This window comes from Scyliorhinus torazame, chromosome 3 (assembly GCF_047496885.1).
Source record: "Scyliorhinus torazame isolate Kashiwa2021f chromosome 3, sScyTor2.1, whole genome shotgun sequence".
Lineage (NCBI taxonomy): Eukaryota > Metazoa > Chordata > Chondrichthyes > Carcharhiniformes > Scyliorhinidae > Scyliorhinus > Scyliorhinus torazame.
This window is the reverse complement of record NC_092709.1, coordinates 234,282,762-234,300,461: the sequence shown is the minus strand read 5'-3', so window position 1 is coordinate 234,300,461 and position 17,700 is coordinate 234,282,762. Positions and strand designations below refer to the sequence as shown.

The 17,700-nt window shown below is 44.1% G+C and overlaps 1 protein-coding gene across 5 annotated transcripts in view; it reads right to left on the bottom strand.

Annotated features, from left to right (window-relative positions):
• Window positions 1-17,700, bottom strand: part of LOC140408991 (mesoderm induction early response protein 3-like) — a 73,514-nt gene that overhangs the window by 31,872 nt on the left and 23,942 nt on the right. For all 5 annotated transcript variants that reach the window (XM_072496998.1, XM_072496996.1, XM_072496999.1 and 2 more), the window contains 3 exons: window positions 16,229-16,357; window positions 16,000-16,120; window positions 656-738 (listed from right to left, as the gene is read on the bottom strand). In XM_072496998.1, coding sequence (XP_072353099.1) covers window positions 656-738; window positions 16,000-16,120; window positions 16,229-16,357 — 333 coding nt within the window. The remainder of the gene's footprint in view (window positions 1-655; window positions 739-15,999; window positions 16,121-16,228; window positions 16,358-17,700) is intronic.

Here is a 17,700-nt window from a genome sequence, read left to right as displayed (position 1 = left end):
CCCCTTCAACACACAAACAGGTGCCTACTTATGTGTTAAAATAATATTGCTAACGGTATAGAATTGCTGTTGTTGAGCTAGTGCACAATATCGCACCAGGATTTTATTTTTTTCTTTAGTTCGCTTCTCTTCTATATAGATAAATTTTATTCTGTGTACATAACTGTAAATATACTTGGTTCAAAAACCCAATAAAAAACATTTATAAAATAAAATATTACGGATTACAGGAATTAAGCAGATATTTGTTTTGGATCATATTCAGAACTCCAATCTTGAAAGAATAAATGACTATTTTGTACTGCTCATTTATGCAGTGACCACCAGTTCTTTTAAATTATTTTTTTAAAATCCAAGGCATTGTCCTTACAAATCACAATACCATTTAGGAGTTAACCTTCAGAAACATTTACTTAGGGAGTTGCAATGTAGGTTCAGATTCATTGCATGCATTAATGTAAATAACACTTGCATTTCACCTCATGTCTGTTAACTAAAGGACCAAATGTAAATTCCACAAATCTTTTTATTGATCATGACAAGGTAATCAATAAACAGCCATTCTGCACTGTAGTAAATTTAAAGTGGAACTTCTGATTTTGGTGTAACAACGTACAGGTCAGATTAAACAATTTACATGCTGAGTTTAGTGTACCTTTTTCAAGTCTTCAGGTGGAACACAATCATCTTGTCCTTCTTCATCTTCAGATTCTTTTTCACCATCAAAGGTAGTGCTTGCTATATGCAAGAAAGTTAAAGACAGTTGTCAGAAAATGGCCATTAAAAATATAAATTTCAAGATCTTCAGGATGGAGGCAAATTTTATTCCTGACCATGAATATTAATCAATCATCAACGAAGAAAAAATGTTAAAGATAATGTCCAGGATTGAACCAAATAATGGATTTTTTAAAATTCATTTCTTTCATCTGAGCATCACTGACAAGGCCAAGATATATTGCACGTCCCAAATTGCTGTAGAGGTGGTCTTGAGTTGCCTTCTTGAACCGCTGCAATCCATGTGGTATAGGTGCACCTATAGTGCTGTTCAGCAAGATTCCAGGGTTTCAACCCAGTGACTGGGAAGGAAAAGTGATATTGTTCCAGTCAGGATGGTGAAAGATGTAGAAGGGGAACTTGAAGTTGGTGGCATTCCCATTCATCTGCTGCCCTTGCTCTTCTAAGTGTTAGAAGCGGAGGTTTCAAGTGCTGTAAAAGGAGGCGAGGCAAGTGGCGACAATGCATTTTGTACATGACACCTACTGCTGTCAGCGTGCATTGGCAGATGTCGTGAATTCTTAAGGTGGTGGCCAGAAAAGTGGGCTGCGTTTGGAACGAGCTTCTAGTGTTGCTGGACCTGCTTTCATCCAGACAAGTGGATAGTATTGTATCAAACTCCAGACTTGTGCTTTGTAGATGGTGGACAGGCTTTGGGGATTGTGGAGGCAAGTTACTCGCAACAGAATTCCCTGTTTCTGACCTGCTCCTGAAACCACATTATTTGTATGGCGAGTCTGGTTAAGGTCTTGGCCAATGGTTGCTCATAGGATATTGATGGTGAGGGATTCAATGATCGTAATGCCACTGAATGTCATGGGGAGATGGTTAGACTCACTCTTGTTGGAGACAGTCATTGCCTAGCACTTATGTGGCATGAATGTTACTTGCCACTTACAAGCCCAAGTCTGAGTATTGTTCAGGTCTGGATGCATGCAGGCACAGACTGCCTCAGTATCAAAGGATCTGGCATCATACTGAACACTGCTGACATCTGAGAACATCCCGACTTCTGACTTGGAGAGAAGGTCACTGATGAAGATTGTTGGGCTAGGTTACTACCCTGAGGAACTCCTGGAGTGAGATGATAGGTCTCAATAACGATTATCATTCTTTTGTGTGAGTTATGCACGGTAGCACAGCGAGTAGCACTGTTGCTTCACAGTTCCAGGGTCCCAGGTTCGATTCCCGGCTTGGATCACTGTGTGGAGTCTGCACGTTCTCCCAGTGTCTGCGTGGGTTTCCTTCTGGTGCTCCGGTTTCCTCCCACAAGTCCCGAAAGACATGCAGTTAGGTAATTTGGGCATTCTGAATTCTCCCTCAGTGTACCCGAACAGGTGCCGGAATGTGGCGACTAGGGGCTTTTCACAGTAACTTCATTGCAGTGTTAATGTAAGCCTACTTGTGACAATAAAGATTATTATTATATGATTCGAAACAGTGGAATGCTTCCATAATTCTCGTTGATTTCAATTTTGCTAAGGTTTCTTGATGCCACACTTTGTCAAATGCTGCCTTGATTTCAAGAGCACATTCTCATCTCAATTCTGGAATTCAGCTCTTTTGTCCATGCTTGGACTAAAGTTGTAGTGAGGTTAAGAGCGGAGTGGGCATAGCAGGACTCAAACAGGATATTGCTGAATAAGTGCCGCTTGATAGCACTTTCAATGATACTTTCCTGATGACCGAGTAGACTAGTGGGCGAAAGTGGCTGGATTGGATGTGTCCTGCTTTTTGTACATGACAGACCTGGGCAATTTTCTGCATAACCAGTTCGATGCTCATGTTGTAAGTGTACCAGATCGGCTTGGCTAGCAGTGTGGTTTGTCCTGAAGCACAATCTTCAACACCAGTGATTTCGCCAGGGCTCACAGCCTTTGTTGCATCCAGTCCTTTTAGCCATTTCTTGATACCTCATGGAATGAATCAAATTAACTGAATACTGGAATCAATGGTGATGGGAAACTCATGGAGGCAGCCAAGATGGATCACCCACCTGGCATTCCTGGTTACAAATTTCCAGCATTAACGCGGTGTCCTGCATTACTCCTATCTCGATTTCCTCAAATCTTAAAATAAAATATTAATCGCCAAAGCTAGTAAAGTCAATCCATTATATTTCTTTCCTTGTCAATTTGCCGTGGTATGGCACACAGCAGGCCCGATCATGCATAGCTTTCAGGTAAAGCATGGAATATCTGGACAAGTGTGCACCTATGAAATTCAGTCCCCAAATCCAAAGTCACAAATTTATCATTGTTTATATGCTTCCATTGTAAATTATAACATTTGTAACAGAAACTATTGTATAAACTGGTCACACTGCAATTCTACCTTCCAACAGTAGCAACACACCAGCTATTGGGAGAATATAAAGGCAAGTTAAAGTCACCATAGTCCCAGATGACCAGAGGTTGCTTTCCCCTTTGAGGTGGTGATTTAACCTGAGGATCACCACACCTCAGGCAAGGGACATGGCTGAGAAGGCGGGGCCTTCATGAAAAACTTCAGCCATTACGGGAATTGAACCCGCACTGCTTACCCTACTTTGCTTCCCGTACCAGCCTTCCCGAACAGGCACCGGAATGTGGCGACTAGGGGCTTTTCACAGTAACTTCATTTGAAGCCTACTTGTGACAATAAGTGATTATCATTTCATTTTCATTTCATCACTATCCAGCTACCTAGCCAAGTGAGCTATAACATCCCCCATTGCGAGAACATCAACATTTCCAGCCGGAATAAGTCATATAGGTCCTCCAGCCAAGCTGCCACCCCTGGTGGCGTTGGCGACTGCTATTCCAACAGAATCCTTCGCCGGGCAACGAGGGACGAAGGCCACAACTTCGGCCTTCCTCCCCTTCATCAGCTCCGGCATTTCCGACACCCCAAAAATCACCCCCAGAGAGGCCTATCCCCACAATCTTTGATAACGTCCCAAACACCCCCTCCCATTATCTCTCCAATGTCTCACCCACAGAACATATGTACGTGATTTGCTGGTCGCCCCACACTTCTCACACTCGTCTGCCACCCCCTGAAAGAACCCACTCATCCTTGCCCAAGTCATGGACCCTATGGACCACCTTAAATTGAATCAAACTTATGGCGCCCACGAGGTCAAATTCACCCTGCGCATTGCCTCACTCCAATGCTGTCTCTTGCCCCAGCTCCTCCTCCCTCCTCCCATTTGTCCTTAATCCTCACCACCTACGTTCCCCACTGCTTCCCCAGCCACCCATACATATCCCCAATCCTACCCTCCCATTCCACATCCGGGAGCAGCAATCGCGCCAACAGGCTATACTCTGGCAGCTTGGGAAACCCTCTCCATTCCTTCCACGTCCCTCACTTGCATATACCTGAACTCGCTTCCCTTCGGCAGCTCCACCCTCTCCCGCAGCTCTTCCAGACTTGCAAACCTCTCCTCAAGGTACAAATCCCTCACCCTCACCAGCCCCACCTTTCATACATGCCATCCGTCTCACACAGCTTAAATCCATGGTTCCCACACAGCGGTGTTAGCACAGCCATCCCCATCATCCTAAAGTGCCTCCTCAGCTGCTTCCACACCCTAATCGTAGACTGTATCACTGGGCTCACTGTGTACCTCCTTGACGCCAGCGGACATGCCGCCATTAACATGGCCCTCAGGCTGGACCCCCGATAGGTACCCTCCTCTGTCCTAACCCACTCTAACCCCTCTCCTTGCACACCACCGTCTCGCATTCGCAACCCAGTAGTAGGAAGATGACCCTCCTAGAGACAGAGCAGAAAGGGGGGCAACAGATTTGGTAACGCCAACCCCCCTTTCTGCCTCTGGAGCAGGATCATCTTCATCCTAATAATAATCTTTATTGCCACAAGTGGGCTTACATTAACACTGCAATGTTACTGTGAAAAGCCCCTAGTTGCCATATTCCGGCACCTGTTCGTGTACACAGGGAGAATTCAGAATGTCCAAATTATCTAACAGCACGTTTTTCAGGATTTGTGGGAGGAAGATGGAGCACACAGCTAGAACGTAGTGACCCAAGTGGGAATCGAACCTGGGGCCCTGGAGCTGTGAAGCAACAGGGCTAACCACTGTGCTACCGTGCCTCCCATCCTAGGTACCCTCGCAGCCCATATAAACTCCAAAATCGCTGCAACCAGACCGGAAAAAGGCCTTCGAAATGAAGATCGGGAAGATTTGGAATACAAACAGGAACCTTGGCAGAATGTTCCTTTTTACCCCCTGGACTCTCCCCGCCAATAACAGGTGTAACGTTTCCCATCTCCTAAAGTCCTCCCTAACCTCCTCCACCAACGTTGTCAGGTTCCATTTGTGCATCGTCGCCCACTCCCCCGTCACCTGAACCCCCATATACCCAAACCTGTCCCTGGCAACCCTAAATGGCAACAACCCAAGATTGGCTCCCCGACTTGCCACATTCACTGGAAACATCTCACTCTTTCCAATGTCCAGCTTGCAGCCCGAGAAGGCCCACGAACCTCTCCAGTATGCCCACAATTCTCCCCATATTCTCCAAAGGGTCCGACACAAACAGGTCGTCTGCGTACAGTGACACCTGGTGTTCCCTACTCCCCCTCACAATTGACTGCCACTCTATTGACCCCCCCCAAAGGCCGTCGCCAAGGGCTCCATCGCCAGTGCGAATAGCGACAGCGACACCCCAGCCTCATTCCCCTGTGCAACCCGAAACTCCGTGAACTTATCTCGCTCATCCTTACACTCACCACCAGGGTCACGTACAACACACCCACACCACAAACTTTGACTCAAACCGTCCCAAAATCTCAAATAGGTGCCGCCACTCAACTCGTTCGAAAGCCTTCTCTGCATCCAAAGAGACCACTACCTCGGTTACTCGATCATGACCCTGTTGAAGGGACGTGTTTTAAAACCACCTAATGTTACTGGAAAACTGCCTGCCCTTTACAAAACCCGTTTGGTCCTCTGCAACCACCACCGGAATGCAGCCTTCAAACCTCCCCACCACTAACTTAGCCAGTACTTGCACATCCGTGTTAAACAGTGATCTGAGCCTCTATGACCCACACTCCAACGCGTCCTTCCTTCTTCGGGATTAGTGTGATCGACGCCTGGGTCAGTGTCTCCAGTAGCTCCCCCTTCTCCAGCACTTCGCTAAACATCCCGAGTAAACGTGGTGTGAATTCCTTATAGAAACCCGCCAGGTAACCGTCCGGCCCTGGGGCCTTTTCCGACTTCATCACTTTTATCACCTCTCAGCCATAGTGGCTCCTCCGGCGCCTGCCTTTTCTCGTCATCCAGCTTTGGGAATTCCAGCTCATCCAAAAACCACCCCATATCCCCTTCCTCACCATCCGGATCGGCCCTATAGAACTTCACATAATACTCCCTGAACGCCTTGTTAATCTTCCCTGGCTCCGAGACGAACCCTTCCTCCCCTGTCCGTACCCTCAGAATTTCCCTCGACGTGGCCTGCCTCCGTAGCTGATAAGCAAGCATACGGCTCACCTATTCCATATTCATTTTGCACCTACTCGCCCTCCATGGCTGCCCTACTGCCTTCCCCGTCGTCATCCTCTCAAATTGCCCCCGTAACCTCTTTCTCTCTGCCAACCCCTCCTTGGTCGGGGCAGTCGAATATATCCTGTCCACCTCTACTATCTCATCCAACAACCGTCCATACACTTCCGTCCTCCTCTGATCTCTGTGGGCCTTGAACAAGATAACCTCCCCTTGAACCACCACCTTCAGCACCTCCAAAAACGTGGCTGCCGTTATCTTCCCATTCTGATTCAACTCCATAGTTGATTTCTCATAGAACCCCTTGTCCGCCAAAAGCCCCAAATATAACCTCCGTCCCGGCCTCTGCTCCTGCCTCTGCCTCGAGCTAAGTTTGACCTCCAGCCAGTGTGGCGCATGGTCTGAGATCACGATTCCCGCATACTCCACCCCCATCACCCCCACTTGGCTGACTACGAAAAAACCAACTCTGGAGTATACTTTGGACACGTGCGAGAAGGAGGAATACTCCCTCTTCCCCCCCAGGTTCTTAAAACCTCCACGGATCCACCATTCCCATCCTTTCCATAAACGCTCCTAGCTACTTTGCCATCCTCAACTTTCCCCATTGACTTAGGGCTCGAACTATCTCTGTTCTGGCACGCAATTAAAATCACCCCCCAAATCAACTGATTCATGTCCAGGTCTGGAAATGCTCCCCGCAACCTCTTCATCAATCCCATGTCGTCCCAATTCGGTGCATAAACATTCACTAGCATCACCGGCGTCCCCTCCAAAACCCGTTCACTATCACATACCTCCCACCCAGGTCCTGCACTTCCTTGGCCCTACATACCCCGTCCTTGTGCTCAGCAGGATCGCCACCTCTCACGACTTTGAACCAAAACAAATTGGGCGGCACAGTGGTTAGCACTGTTGATTCACAGCGCCCGAGTCCCAGGTCCGATTTCTGGCTTGGATCACTGTCTGTGCAGTGTCTGCGTGGGTTTCCTCTGGGTGCTCGGGTTTCCTCCCACAAGTCCCGAATGACGTGCTATTAGGTGATTTGGACATTTTGAATTCTCCCTCTGCGTACTCGAACAGGCATCGGAATGTGGCGACTAGGGGCTTTTCACAGTAACTTCTTTGCAGTGTTAATGTAAGCTTACTGTGACAATAAAGATTATTATTATTAAACACCGAGTGAAACACCTGATCCACCCATCCCTTTCTCAACCTAACCTGATCCTTCGCCGAGAGATGCGTCGGTTTCAGAAAGACTACCCCTGCCTTGAAGCTCCTAAAGTGCTCGAAGACCAGCGCCCTCTTCACCGGCCCATACAATCCCTGTACATTCCATAATACGAACCTTACCAGAGGCTTGCGCCTCCACTCACTTCTACTGTCCGCCATCCTCCCTTCCAATTCTACCTCCTCTGATTTTGCCCGAACCGGTCCCATCCAAGATGGCCCCCTTCCCCGCATGACCCCGCTCATTCTCCAACACTGCCACGTTGCCCACCACCCCCACAACTAGGCCAACCCCCACGGCCACCTCCCCCAAACTCACTTCCGTTCACCAGCATCACCTGCCAGCTTGGCATCTCCCGCCCAAAGGCTCCTCCCATCTACCCCTACACTGCTCCCCCCACCCTTCCCTCCTTAGTCTGTGCAAACGGCTTCCCGTGGACACCACTCTCCCCCACACAAACAAAGACAGATCAAATCCACAGGTCACCCTCTCCCAAAAGAAAAGCACCCCAAATGGCATGAGGGGGCTTGTGTGTGTGTGTGTGGGGGGGGGGGGGTCCGCTCCAATGTTCTAATAGATTCGGACTCTGTTTCCCTCACATTCACAGTTCCGCTTCTCCCTGGGGGACCGCAGGATCTTCTCCTCCATAAACTCATGGAGCCTCACAATAACTGCCCGTGGCGGCTCCCCCGCTCTCAACTTCTGCCTTAGGGACCTGTGTGCGCTATCCATCTCCGGGCCTTGTCCAGCACCCCCTCCGCCACCAGCATCCTTTTTTAAAAAAAAGAATTTAGAGTACCCAATTCATTTTTTCCAATTAAGGGGTATTGAGCATGATCAATCCACTTACCCTGCACATCTTTGGGTTGTGGGGGCGAAACCCACGCAAACACGGGGAAAATGTGCAAACTCCACATGGAAAGTGACCGAGAGCCGGGATCGAACCTGGGATCTCGGAGTCATGAGGCAGAAGTGCTAACCACTGCGCCACAATGCTGCCCTCTCGCCACCAGCATTCTGGAGACATATCTCGTGGCACTGGTGCCTTCCACACCCTCTTGACAGCCAACGATACACAAGTTCTGCCTTCTGGATCTTTTCTCCTGCTCCTCGACCTTTGCCCTTAGCAACTTGCAATGGTCCCCCAGGAGCCCATCTCTGCCTCCAATGCCACCACCCGATCGCTGTGATCGGACATCGCCTTCTCCATCTCCTGGATCTGCGACCCCTGTGCCTCCAGGCACTTCTCGACTCTCTCCATCGATCCTTTCAGAGGTGCTACCGCTCTCTCGATGGCCTTTGACCAATCTTCATGCATCTCCTTTTGCTGCTCCTCTCTAATAAATGCCATCAACTGCTCCATCTGGGGTTTTCCAACTTGCGACAACCTGCCCCCTCCGCCATCATCCCAATTGCTACTGCGCCACAGGTCTCCTCCAGTTCCTTGGCCAGGTCTTCAACCTTCTTCTGCCGGGTCTGATAACCAGGCAGACATGCCACCCTATTTTGGGGTAAAAAGAGCTCAAACTAATGCTTTCGAGCCGGAGCTGCCATGTCTGTAACCACTCACTCCATGGCCGCCACCGGAAGTCCCACTGTGAGGCAGCAGTGCTAACCACTGTGACACCATGCGGACAATACAGGTTTGAGATTCTTCTTTCAGACTGATCTTTGGTCAGTTGTACCTCAAAATTAATTGAGTAAATATAGCAACTATCCTCTGAATCACTGCCACAGTGATGATACATTTGGGTACAGATAACCCCATACTCCTGCAACCTAAAAAAGACAAAATTGCCACAAGGAGAAAATTGCAGTTCGCAGACATTACTATTCTTGAGCCAGGTAAGACTATGTCAATAACCATGGTGAAGAGCAACTACGGTACCTCCTTATAGGAAAGCATCTAAAACCTGTATGTTACCTGCCCAACTGCATGGCTAAAATTAACTTGACATTAGGGAAACCGGTTTCCCACGATGTGACTAGTATGAATAGCTTACTACTCTAAGTAAATGGAGTCAACAAACGTAACAAAAAGGGCAGTCTTCTATCTTCTCAAAAAAGAGAAATTAGAAAACTCAGCAGGCCCTTGGCCCTTGTTTTCTTTCTTCGGGTACTAAAGAGTTGGGGTTTTAGTTAGTTTCTTATTAGTTCTCGATTTACCCCATTAAAATCTCTAAATTACCAGCAAAACAAAAAAGCCCCCCTTCTTGGCATTCGGGACACAATACCAGAGATACCAGTTGATCTTTAGTAAATCAACTTTTGTTTACAGATATGAGATAACTAATTGATCTATTCATAGATCATAGAATTTGCAGTGCAGAAGGAGGCCATTCGGCCCATCGAGTCTGCACCGGCTCTTGGAAAGAGCACCCTACCCAAGGTCCACACCTCCACCCTATCCCCATAACTCAGTAACCCCACCCTACACTAAGGGCAATTTTGGACACTATGGGCAATTTAGCATGGCCAATCCACCTAACCCGCACATCTTTGGACTGTGGGAGGAAACCGGAGCACCCGGAGGAGACCCACGCACACACTGGGAGGATGTGCAGACTCCGCACAGACAGTGACCCAAGCCGGAATCGAACCTGGGACCCTGGAGCTGTGAAGCATTTGTGCTATCCACAATGCTACCGTGCTGCCCCAAAAAAATTCATACAAGACAAAAACAGAAACGTAAACACAGCTTGTTTAGGTAATTTGGACATTCTGAATTCTCCCTCTATGTACCTTAACAGGTGCTGGAATGTGGCGACTAGGGGCTTTTCACAGTAACTTCATTGCAGTGTTAATGTAGGCCCACTTGTGACACTAATAAAGATTATTATACAGCAATTCGATCCTACTTCATAACTGTTAACCTTTGGACAGATTTTCATTCTACATGGATTTTGCTGAATCATTAAACAGTTTCCAGATTCAACACGGAGTAAAGGATTACAGTTTTGGCCCCAAACTACATTTTTATGTTTCTGAATACAACTAGTTGAAGGCAACTATTTACACAGAAGGGGCAGTATTTCAATGATAAATAATTGTTTAAAATTATTACAGGAATCAAATGGCATCTTAGTTTTCTTGTTAATTCAGGATTCTCCTTGCATCATTGGAGTATGCTGCATCAAGTCTTACAAACAGGAGGACTTGCTTGTTTGGACAAAAGCCTGCAGCCAAAATACTACTATGTCAAAACAATGCATGCTAATAAGTATTAAGGCTGCACCAAGCAACAGTACTGTAGATAAGCAGGACAGGCACTCTGCCAGTCTTCATTTGAAAACAACAGACATCACTACTTCCATCTGATATGAACTGTCTAGTTTCATGAACAAACTTATTTAAAGCTTAAAAAGGCTCTTGTCATCCCTGCAGTGGAACTTGGAATTGTTCTTCCACTTTCAGATAATGGATTGATCAATAAGTATTGGCTATCACTGTTGACATTTGAAAGTCACCTTTTGGAGGCATATTCTTCATACCAAATTATTTGGGGTTAGGGTTAACTTGTCAAAGTCAAAATTAAGGATATTAAATAAACAATTTTTTGAAGAAGCTTCACCTCAAACACCTTTAACTAATGAATTTAACCTATTCTACATACCAATTAACTTCACATACCAATTAACATCCATCCAAGAAGAAATGCTGACACAAATAAGACTTCAGAAAATATAGGGGAATGGATCGCAAACAAACTTCCTTTAGAATCATAGAATTTACAGTGAAGAAGGTCATTCGGCCCATCAAGTCTGCACCGGCCCTTGGAAAGGGCACCCTACCCAAGACCACACCTCCACCCTATTCTCGTAACCCAGTATCCCCACCTAACCTTCTTTGGACACCAAGGGCAATTTAGCGTGGCCAATCCACCTAACCTGCACATCTTTAGACTTTTTGAAGATATGTTTATGTAAAATCTGCAATAGATTACTCAAGAACTGAAAGAACCTCAAAGATCATGAATTGCTGCACAGCAAGTGACCAATTTCCATTGGAGGTCTGGCAAGTAACCATTGCATCTCATTATCTGGACAAGCCTATTTGGTCCAGTGATGGATCTTAAGATCCTTAAGATCAGACAACAACCCTGCAGTGAGCAAGAAAAATCAATGCAAATCTAATATAAATGGTGATCATAAGCTCATATTTTCAAGCACAGCAGTATCCAAGCTAATTTGTTTCTGGAACAGAGTTCTGGAAGTAGATTCAAGGAAATGCAATTTGTGTATGGCCTAGGGTTCACACACCTTATACATGTGGGTTTCCTAACCTAAAAAAAACACGACCATTATTAGGTCAATGTTTTTGATGGGAGACTGAAACCTGCATCGGAAGAGTGTACAGTTTCTGAATCTTCATCTCAAGTCTCAAGCAGGCATCAAGATGACCTGCAGAGAAGATTTTAAATGCAGTCTCAAAGAACTCTGCATCTGGGCAAGATAAAAATAAACCAATCACCATGCCCAGAATACACAAAATATTGCTGCTAGCCCAGCCCCTTATAAAAACCTAACTCAATGCCTGTTGTAGCAGTCTGAAAAGAAAAACACAGGTGGAGTGCTAGCAGAGGGGGCTTTTTCAAGCTTGTGGTTAAAAGGACTTTATCGATTTGAGTAACGGGAGCACTGCTCTGCATCGGAGTTTGATCTACAACACAAAGTAATCCTCAATTGCATTAGGTTCCAAAACAGAAGGGTGCTGCATTCCTCTTAAAAAGCACAAAACTTCACTCTGCTCGCCACCCAAAAAAATCATCAGCACACTGCTTTTGGAATCGATGCAGATCACAGACATATCTGAAATAAGGTCCATTTAAACCCAAGGGAGTTACCTCCAATGATCAAAATGTTGGAGTAAAATTTATTTGCTCACTTTTTAAGGTAATCATTAAACATTTATTTTGAATAGGGGAAATGACTGCATTACAGCAGCACACAAACTTCAAATACAGCGTGCTACTAAAAATTGAATTCAGAAGTTTCTCTAGGCTGTGAGAAGCCCCATAATTTTACAAGAGAATTTGCTGCTTGGGGTTCTTGCTGTGACTTGAGAGGCAGCTCTAGAACTTAATAATCAAAATTAAAGTGCAGCACAAAAAGGTCATAACTTGATCAGGGCAGAGGCCAAAACAAAAATACTTGTTTCAGAAGTTATTTTTCTAGATGTGAAATCTCAGAAACCTCCGGCATGTGAACCGCCACAAAGGAAAATGTTAGCCAATGGCCAATACAACCCATGAAGGATTGCACAAAGCTAAACATACAATCCAAACACGTCTCCTTTTTTCCATCACAAGCAAGTGGGGTTTCTTTGGCACCTTCAGAAGCTTAGCAACTGCACTCACATTGCAAATAAAAATGGCAATGCTCTACACACTCCAGTTAAGAATTGGGAGAACAACAAAATATTAATGCACCATATGAGGATTTCTTGTTTCCTTTGAATCCATGGAGGTTAATCCACGAAGGCTAACCTGGCTATGCTGACAGAGAAAGGTTACAAGAAGAATTTAAACAGTGCCCCATCATGGATGAAATCTCATTTTCAAGCACCAAGTCTGGCTCATCCTCAAATAAAGGAGTGTAAGAACAGGAGCAAATATTAGCATGAGCTTGTGGCCCTGCAATCTACTTTGACACTGGGAAATGTAAAACATCTGTCAATTTTTGGACAGCAACAGAATCTAATTGCCACTCAGTCCAAGCAATTCAAAGAAAAATGCCTGCCAGCAGTGAAGCATTTGTCAACACTAGCTTGTCTCCCGAAACAGAAATTAATATTAAGCAGAAGTGGTGCAGTTAAGGCTGACCAGCTGTTGCACATTTCAGACTATATAGTTGTCCAAGACCTCAACAAAAAAAGGATTGGTGGGTGGTGTAAAAATGGAAGGTGGCATCCTTGTACCAATCTTATTGGCACCAGGCTGGGATGACTCCTCATACAAGCTGGCACCAAAGTAAGCTGAGCCACAGCAGGAGTGGTGACCTGAGAAGGACCATGCTTTTTCGCACCTGCGGAGCAGGTTTGTGTGGGGGCCAACTTACCTGGCTCCCAGACCTCACTCCTGCAGTGGACTTGTTTCTTGGAGGATTGCTGAAGACTCTCCCATCTGGTGCGGGAGGAGATGTCCAATCATATAGTGCACAATGTCATGTTGTGCTTCAAATATAACTGCAAGAACCCGAAGTGGCCATCTGCCACCATGAAGATGCCATTACATTTTGTGCAATGTTTAAAACCAGCAGACAACTTGCTTGAAGATCAATGATCTTTCCAAGCTGGAAAACAAGAGAACACAGAGCTCAACCATGTGAGAGAATAGTGGAAAGTGATTTTATACTGCTGGGGGAAACGTTATGCACATCAGATGAGGTGTAGATTCTTTCAATGACTGAGGAAAGGAAAGCAATGTGGAATGTGGCCCAACAAAGAAAAAGACATTTTAGGTAGCTATTCTCACCACTGGAAATCTTGATATATTCCCACAGTCTGAGGAAGGTTAAATTATTTCTATAGCCTATTTCAAAACTTGTTTGCAGACAGAAACTACCCGAGATAACAGGTTTTAGTTTTAAAACTAAAATAAGCTTATGCTATCTCCACCGTGGACGTGGCAACAGCTATAATACACATAATACCGATGTTTAGTTTCTCTCTGCTGCAATTCAATTCACAGATAAAAATTCTCATATTTTGTAACATCACATACGCTTGTGTGTATGATTCACAGTCTCTGTAGATGATTTCTTCTTCCCACAAGTTATCACAGATGAATAGAAGATGGTAATAATTTGCTTTCCAAAAGTGATCATAGTCTAGCCAAATACACAATCAATCCAGAAAGACTAGATCCCCAATTTCAATGTTGTATTCTTGTAAGGATGCTGTTTACAAGACCACATCAGCTTGCAAAAAAACATACTTCAATTTATTGATCCAACAGGATTATTTCTGAATTGTGAGTTTCGAGAAGCTGATGGTTTTCAAAATAAAGGTTGTGAAATCTTTCATCGTAACTTGTTTAAAAAGAAAATATCTCAATTACAACCTATGATGTCAAGGGGCCATACATACTGTTCTTGGTTTTGCAGCAAAAATGTAATGCAAGCTCTATTATAACTTTTACAAGAAAGCTTTATTATACTAGGACTGTAAACTGACGACTCCTGGGCTGCAACTCTTTTTTTCAGCAAGACTTAGCTTCCATTTCCATCCAAACAGACAAGATGAGGTTCTCCATCAACAAACACAATGGTTGCATTGAAATTGTGTTATGCAATTCTTGGTGGGTGCAACTACACACTGCAAAAGCAAATTTATTTACTAACTGCCACTCAACGTAAATCTTACAGCCCATCAGGATAGTTGCTTTGTGAAGTATCATTCTGGTGTAGTATTGGGGATACATCGGAGGTTAAAGTTCGGGATGCGGCAGTTTAGACAGCTTTGCTTTAACTCAGTGTTAATATCAGGAGCATAAAGTATAAAAATATCCCATTCCAACACAATCATTCCCTCTGCCAAACATAACTTACTGGTTTTCCATCCTTTCACTTGCACTTTCAATGTGGAAGCACCGGACATAATGACTAAGCTGAATCAACTACGTCGGTGTCCTCCTGTCTTTTTCTATATTCATATATGGAGAAATATTCATTCTGTACTATACCAGTTTTGAAGGCTTGTTGCGATATTTGTAAAAATGGGAGAACTCTTATAAAAACATCTTTAAAAATTGTACTGGTAGCATAGCCAAAGACAGCAACGATTCAAATTCATAAACTCAAATTTCCTTTAGTCTCAAAAGGCCAGGTCTCCCAATAACCACCCACCACAATTACACAGATGGCACTCACATTACACGGATGGCATTCCCCAACAAACATCACACATTTAATACGGTTACCCATACGATTCAGAATCGTGTATCCCAAGAGTATATATGTGCGCTGATTTTGAAATGTAGGTACATTGTGAGTGCTGAACTGGTGCGGAATCCACTACCTCCTGCAAACCAAGAATATAGTTGCTAGGAATGAAGGTTTAACATCAGTGGTTCATTATGTAATGTGTGTGGAAGATGATAAAAACATCTCCACTGATTTTACGTCTAGCCAGTGTGACTGGCTAGCAGGTTGATTAGTCAAGTTATTTTCACAAATGGTTGTACACAGGTCTGAGGTAATTTTGTGCGAGTGAAATTAATACTGAATTTGCATACTTTAAAAAAAATACCTTGCAATTATGTACATGCTTAGCTTAATGAAAGAGAAATAAAGATTAGTTCCTTAGCTTATCCATTCAAGTGGTTACATTGTATTTTGTATTTAACATGTCAATTCAGTCTCGTTTCTTACTGCACCCCAAAGCTTGCCTGGCGGAATGAAACATATTTTACCACAACTTTCACTCTAGCCTCAAGGTTTATGATCAAGCAACTTTTGTTTCTAACCCATAAACTTACATCTCAAGTGTCGGGGAAATAAATCTGTTGTTTCATGAGAAGTGACAGATGGGGTCAAGTCATCAGCAGAAGACTGTGTTTCTTCATCATCACCTGAAAGTAGGTCCTTTGCTATTTCCTCCTGTTCAGATAATTAATTTTATTTACTCGACATAATGCACATCTCAAGTAAGATTTCTCATGACAATTCGCATATATTGCCACAAAAGGATGGGCTTACTAAACTTGCCTTATCAAGAGTCATGTCAGGAAGCTCATCAGCAAGCTCACTTGGTGAACTCCCTGGATTTTCATTTTCTATTACCGGAGGTTCATATCCATAAAGTGCCAGCAAATCATCAAGTGGCATGTTGCTCTCCTGTAGAGTACAAATATCTGAAATTTAAAGTCTTAACATGATGGCATTTTCAGTTTAAAATGTTTCAATAGATTGAACACACGCTTGTAATTTACTTCAACAACACCTCCCAGCCCCCCAGCCTCTATCACTCGGAAAACCTAGAACAGCACTATCAATTAAAGGTTACTCATTTAATAAAAAAAAGGTTTTTCTTCCCAATTAAGTGGCAATTTAGCAGGGTCAATCCACCGACCCTGCACATCTTCCTGGGCTGGGATCGAACCCAGGTCCTTGGTGCTGTGAGGCAGCAGTGGTAACCACTGTGCCACCGTGCCTCCCATTAAAGGCTACTCTACGTCACATACCATTCTGACTTGGTATTATTTTGTCATTCTTTATTCATTGACATTCCTTATTCTTTGCTACTTCAAACGTTATGCGATTCCCTCCCTCGTAACACTGTGGGAAACAAACGCCGACTTGCTAGTATCATCCACATCCAATGAACAATAAAATAAAAACCACTGTTCAACAAATCCCAAGTAAATTAATTAAAATGTTATGCAAATTAGATATTGGTAGAGCAAGAGGCAGAATCAGGAAGAATCCAATAAACCTGTATTTCTATAGTCATGTGCAGAGATGCATTTTAATATCTTACAGGTGATCAACAAATGTAAACATAGGGAAGGAGCTTAAAAGCCCATAGATCAGCAATGGCAAACATTTAAGTGAACAATTCTCAACTAATATACACTCCCTTGAGAAATAAAAGCTCTGCTGGGAAAGTGGTTCAGCCATGGTTAACGAGGTCAGTGATAGTATCAGATTAAAATAAGTCAATGATATAGCCAAGAACACTGGCAAGCTAAGGATTAAAGGGATTTAAAATTCAGCAACGGGTAACTAAGAAATTGAGTATTAATGAGAAAATAGATGGTATGAAGCAAACCAGCAAATATACAAACGGACTATAAGAGTTTTCACGGGTATGCAAAAAGGAAGAAATTAGTGAAATTCAAGGTCGGCCCTTTAAGTGAAATGACAAATGAAATTTTAATGGGAATAAGGAAATGACAAAGATGTGAAACAAATATTTTGCATCTATTTTAATAGTAGAAGATACAAAACATTGTAAATTGTAAAGAATCACAAATTTAAGGAGAGCGAGGAACTTGAAGCAATTCATATCAAACAAAAAGTACAGCAGTAACAAAACAAACCCCAAACATTCCCAGGACCTGATGGCCTATACCCGAGGGCTTTAAAAAAGAAATTGGATGCATTATTTTATTTATTGGATTCTGGAACTGCCCCATGGCTTAGACGGTGGAAAATGTAAGCCTGCTGTTCAACAATGG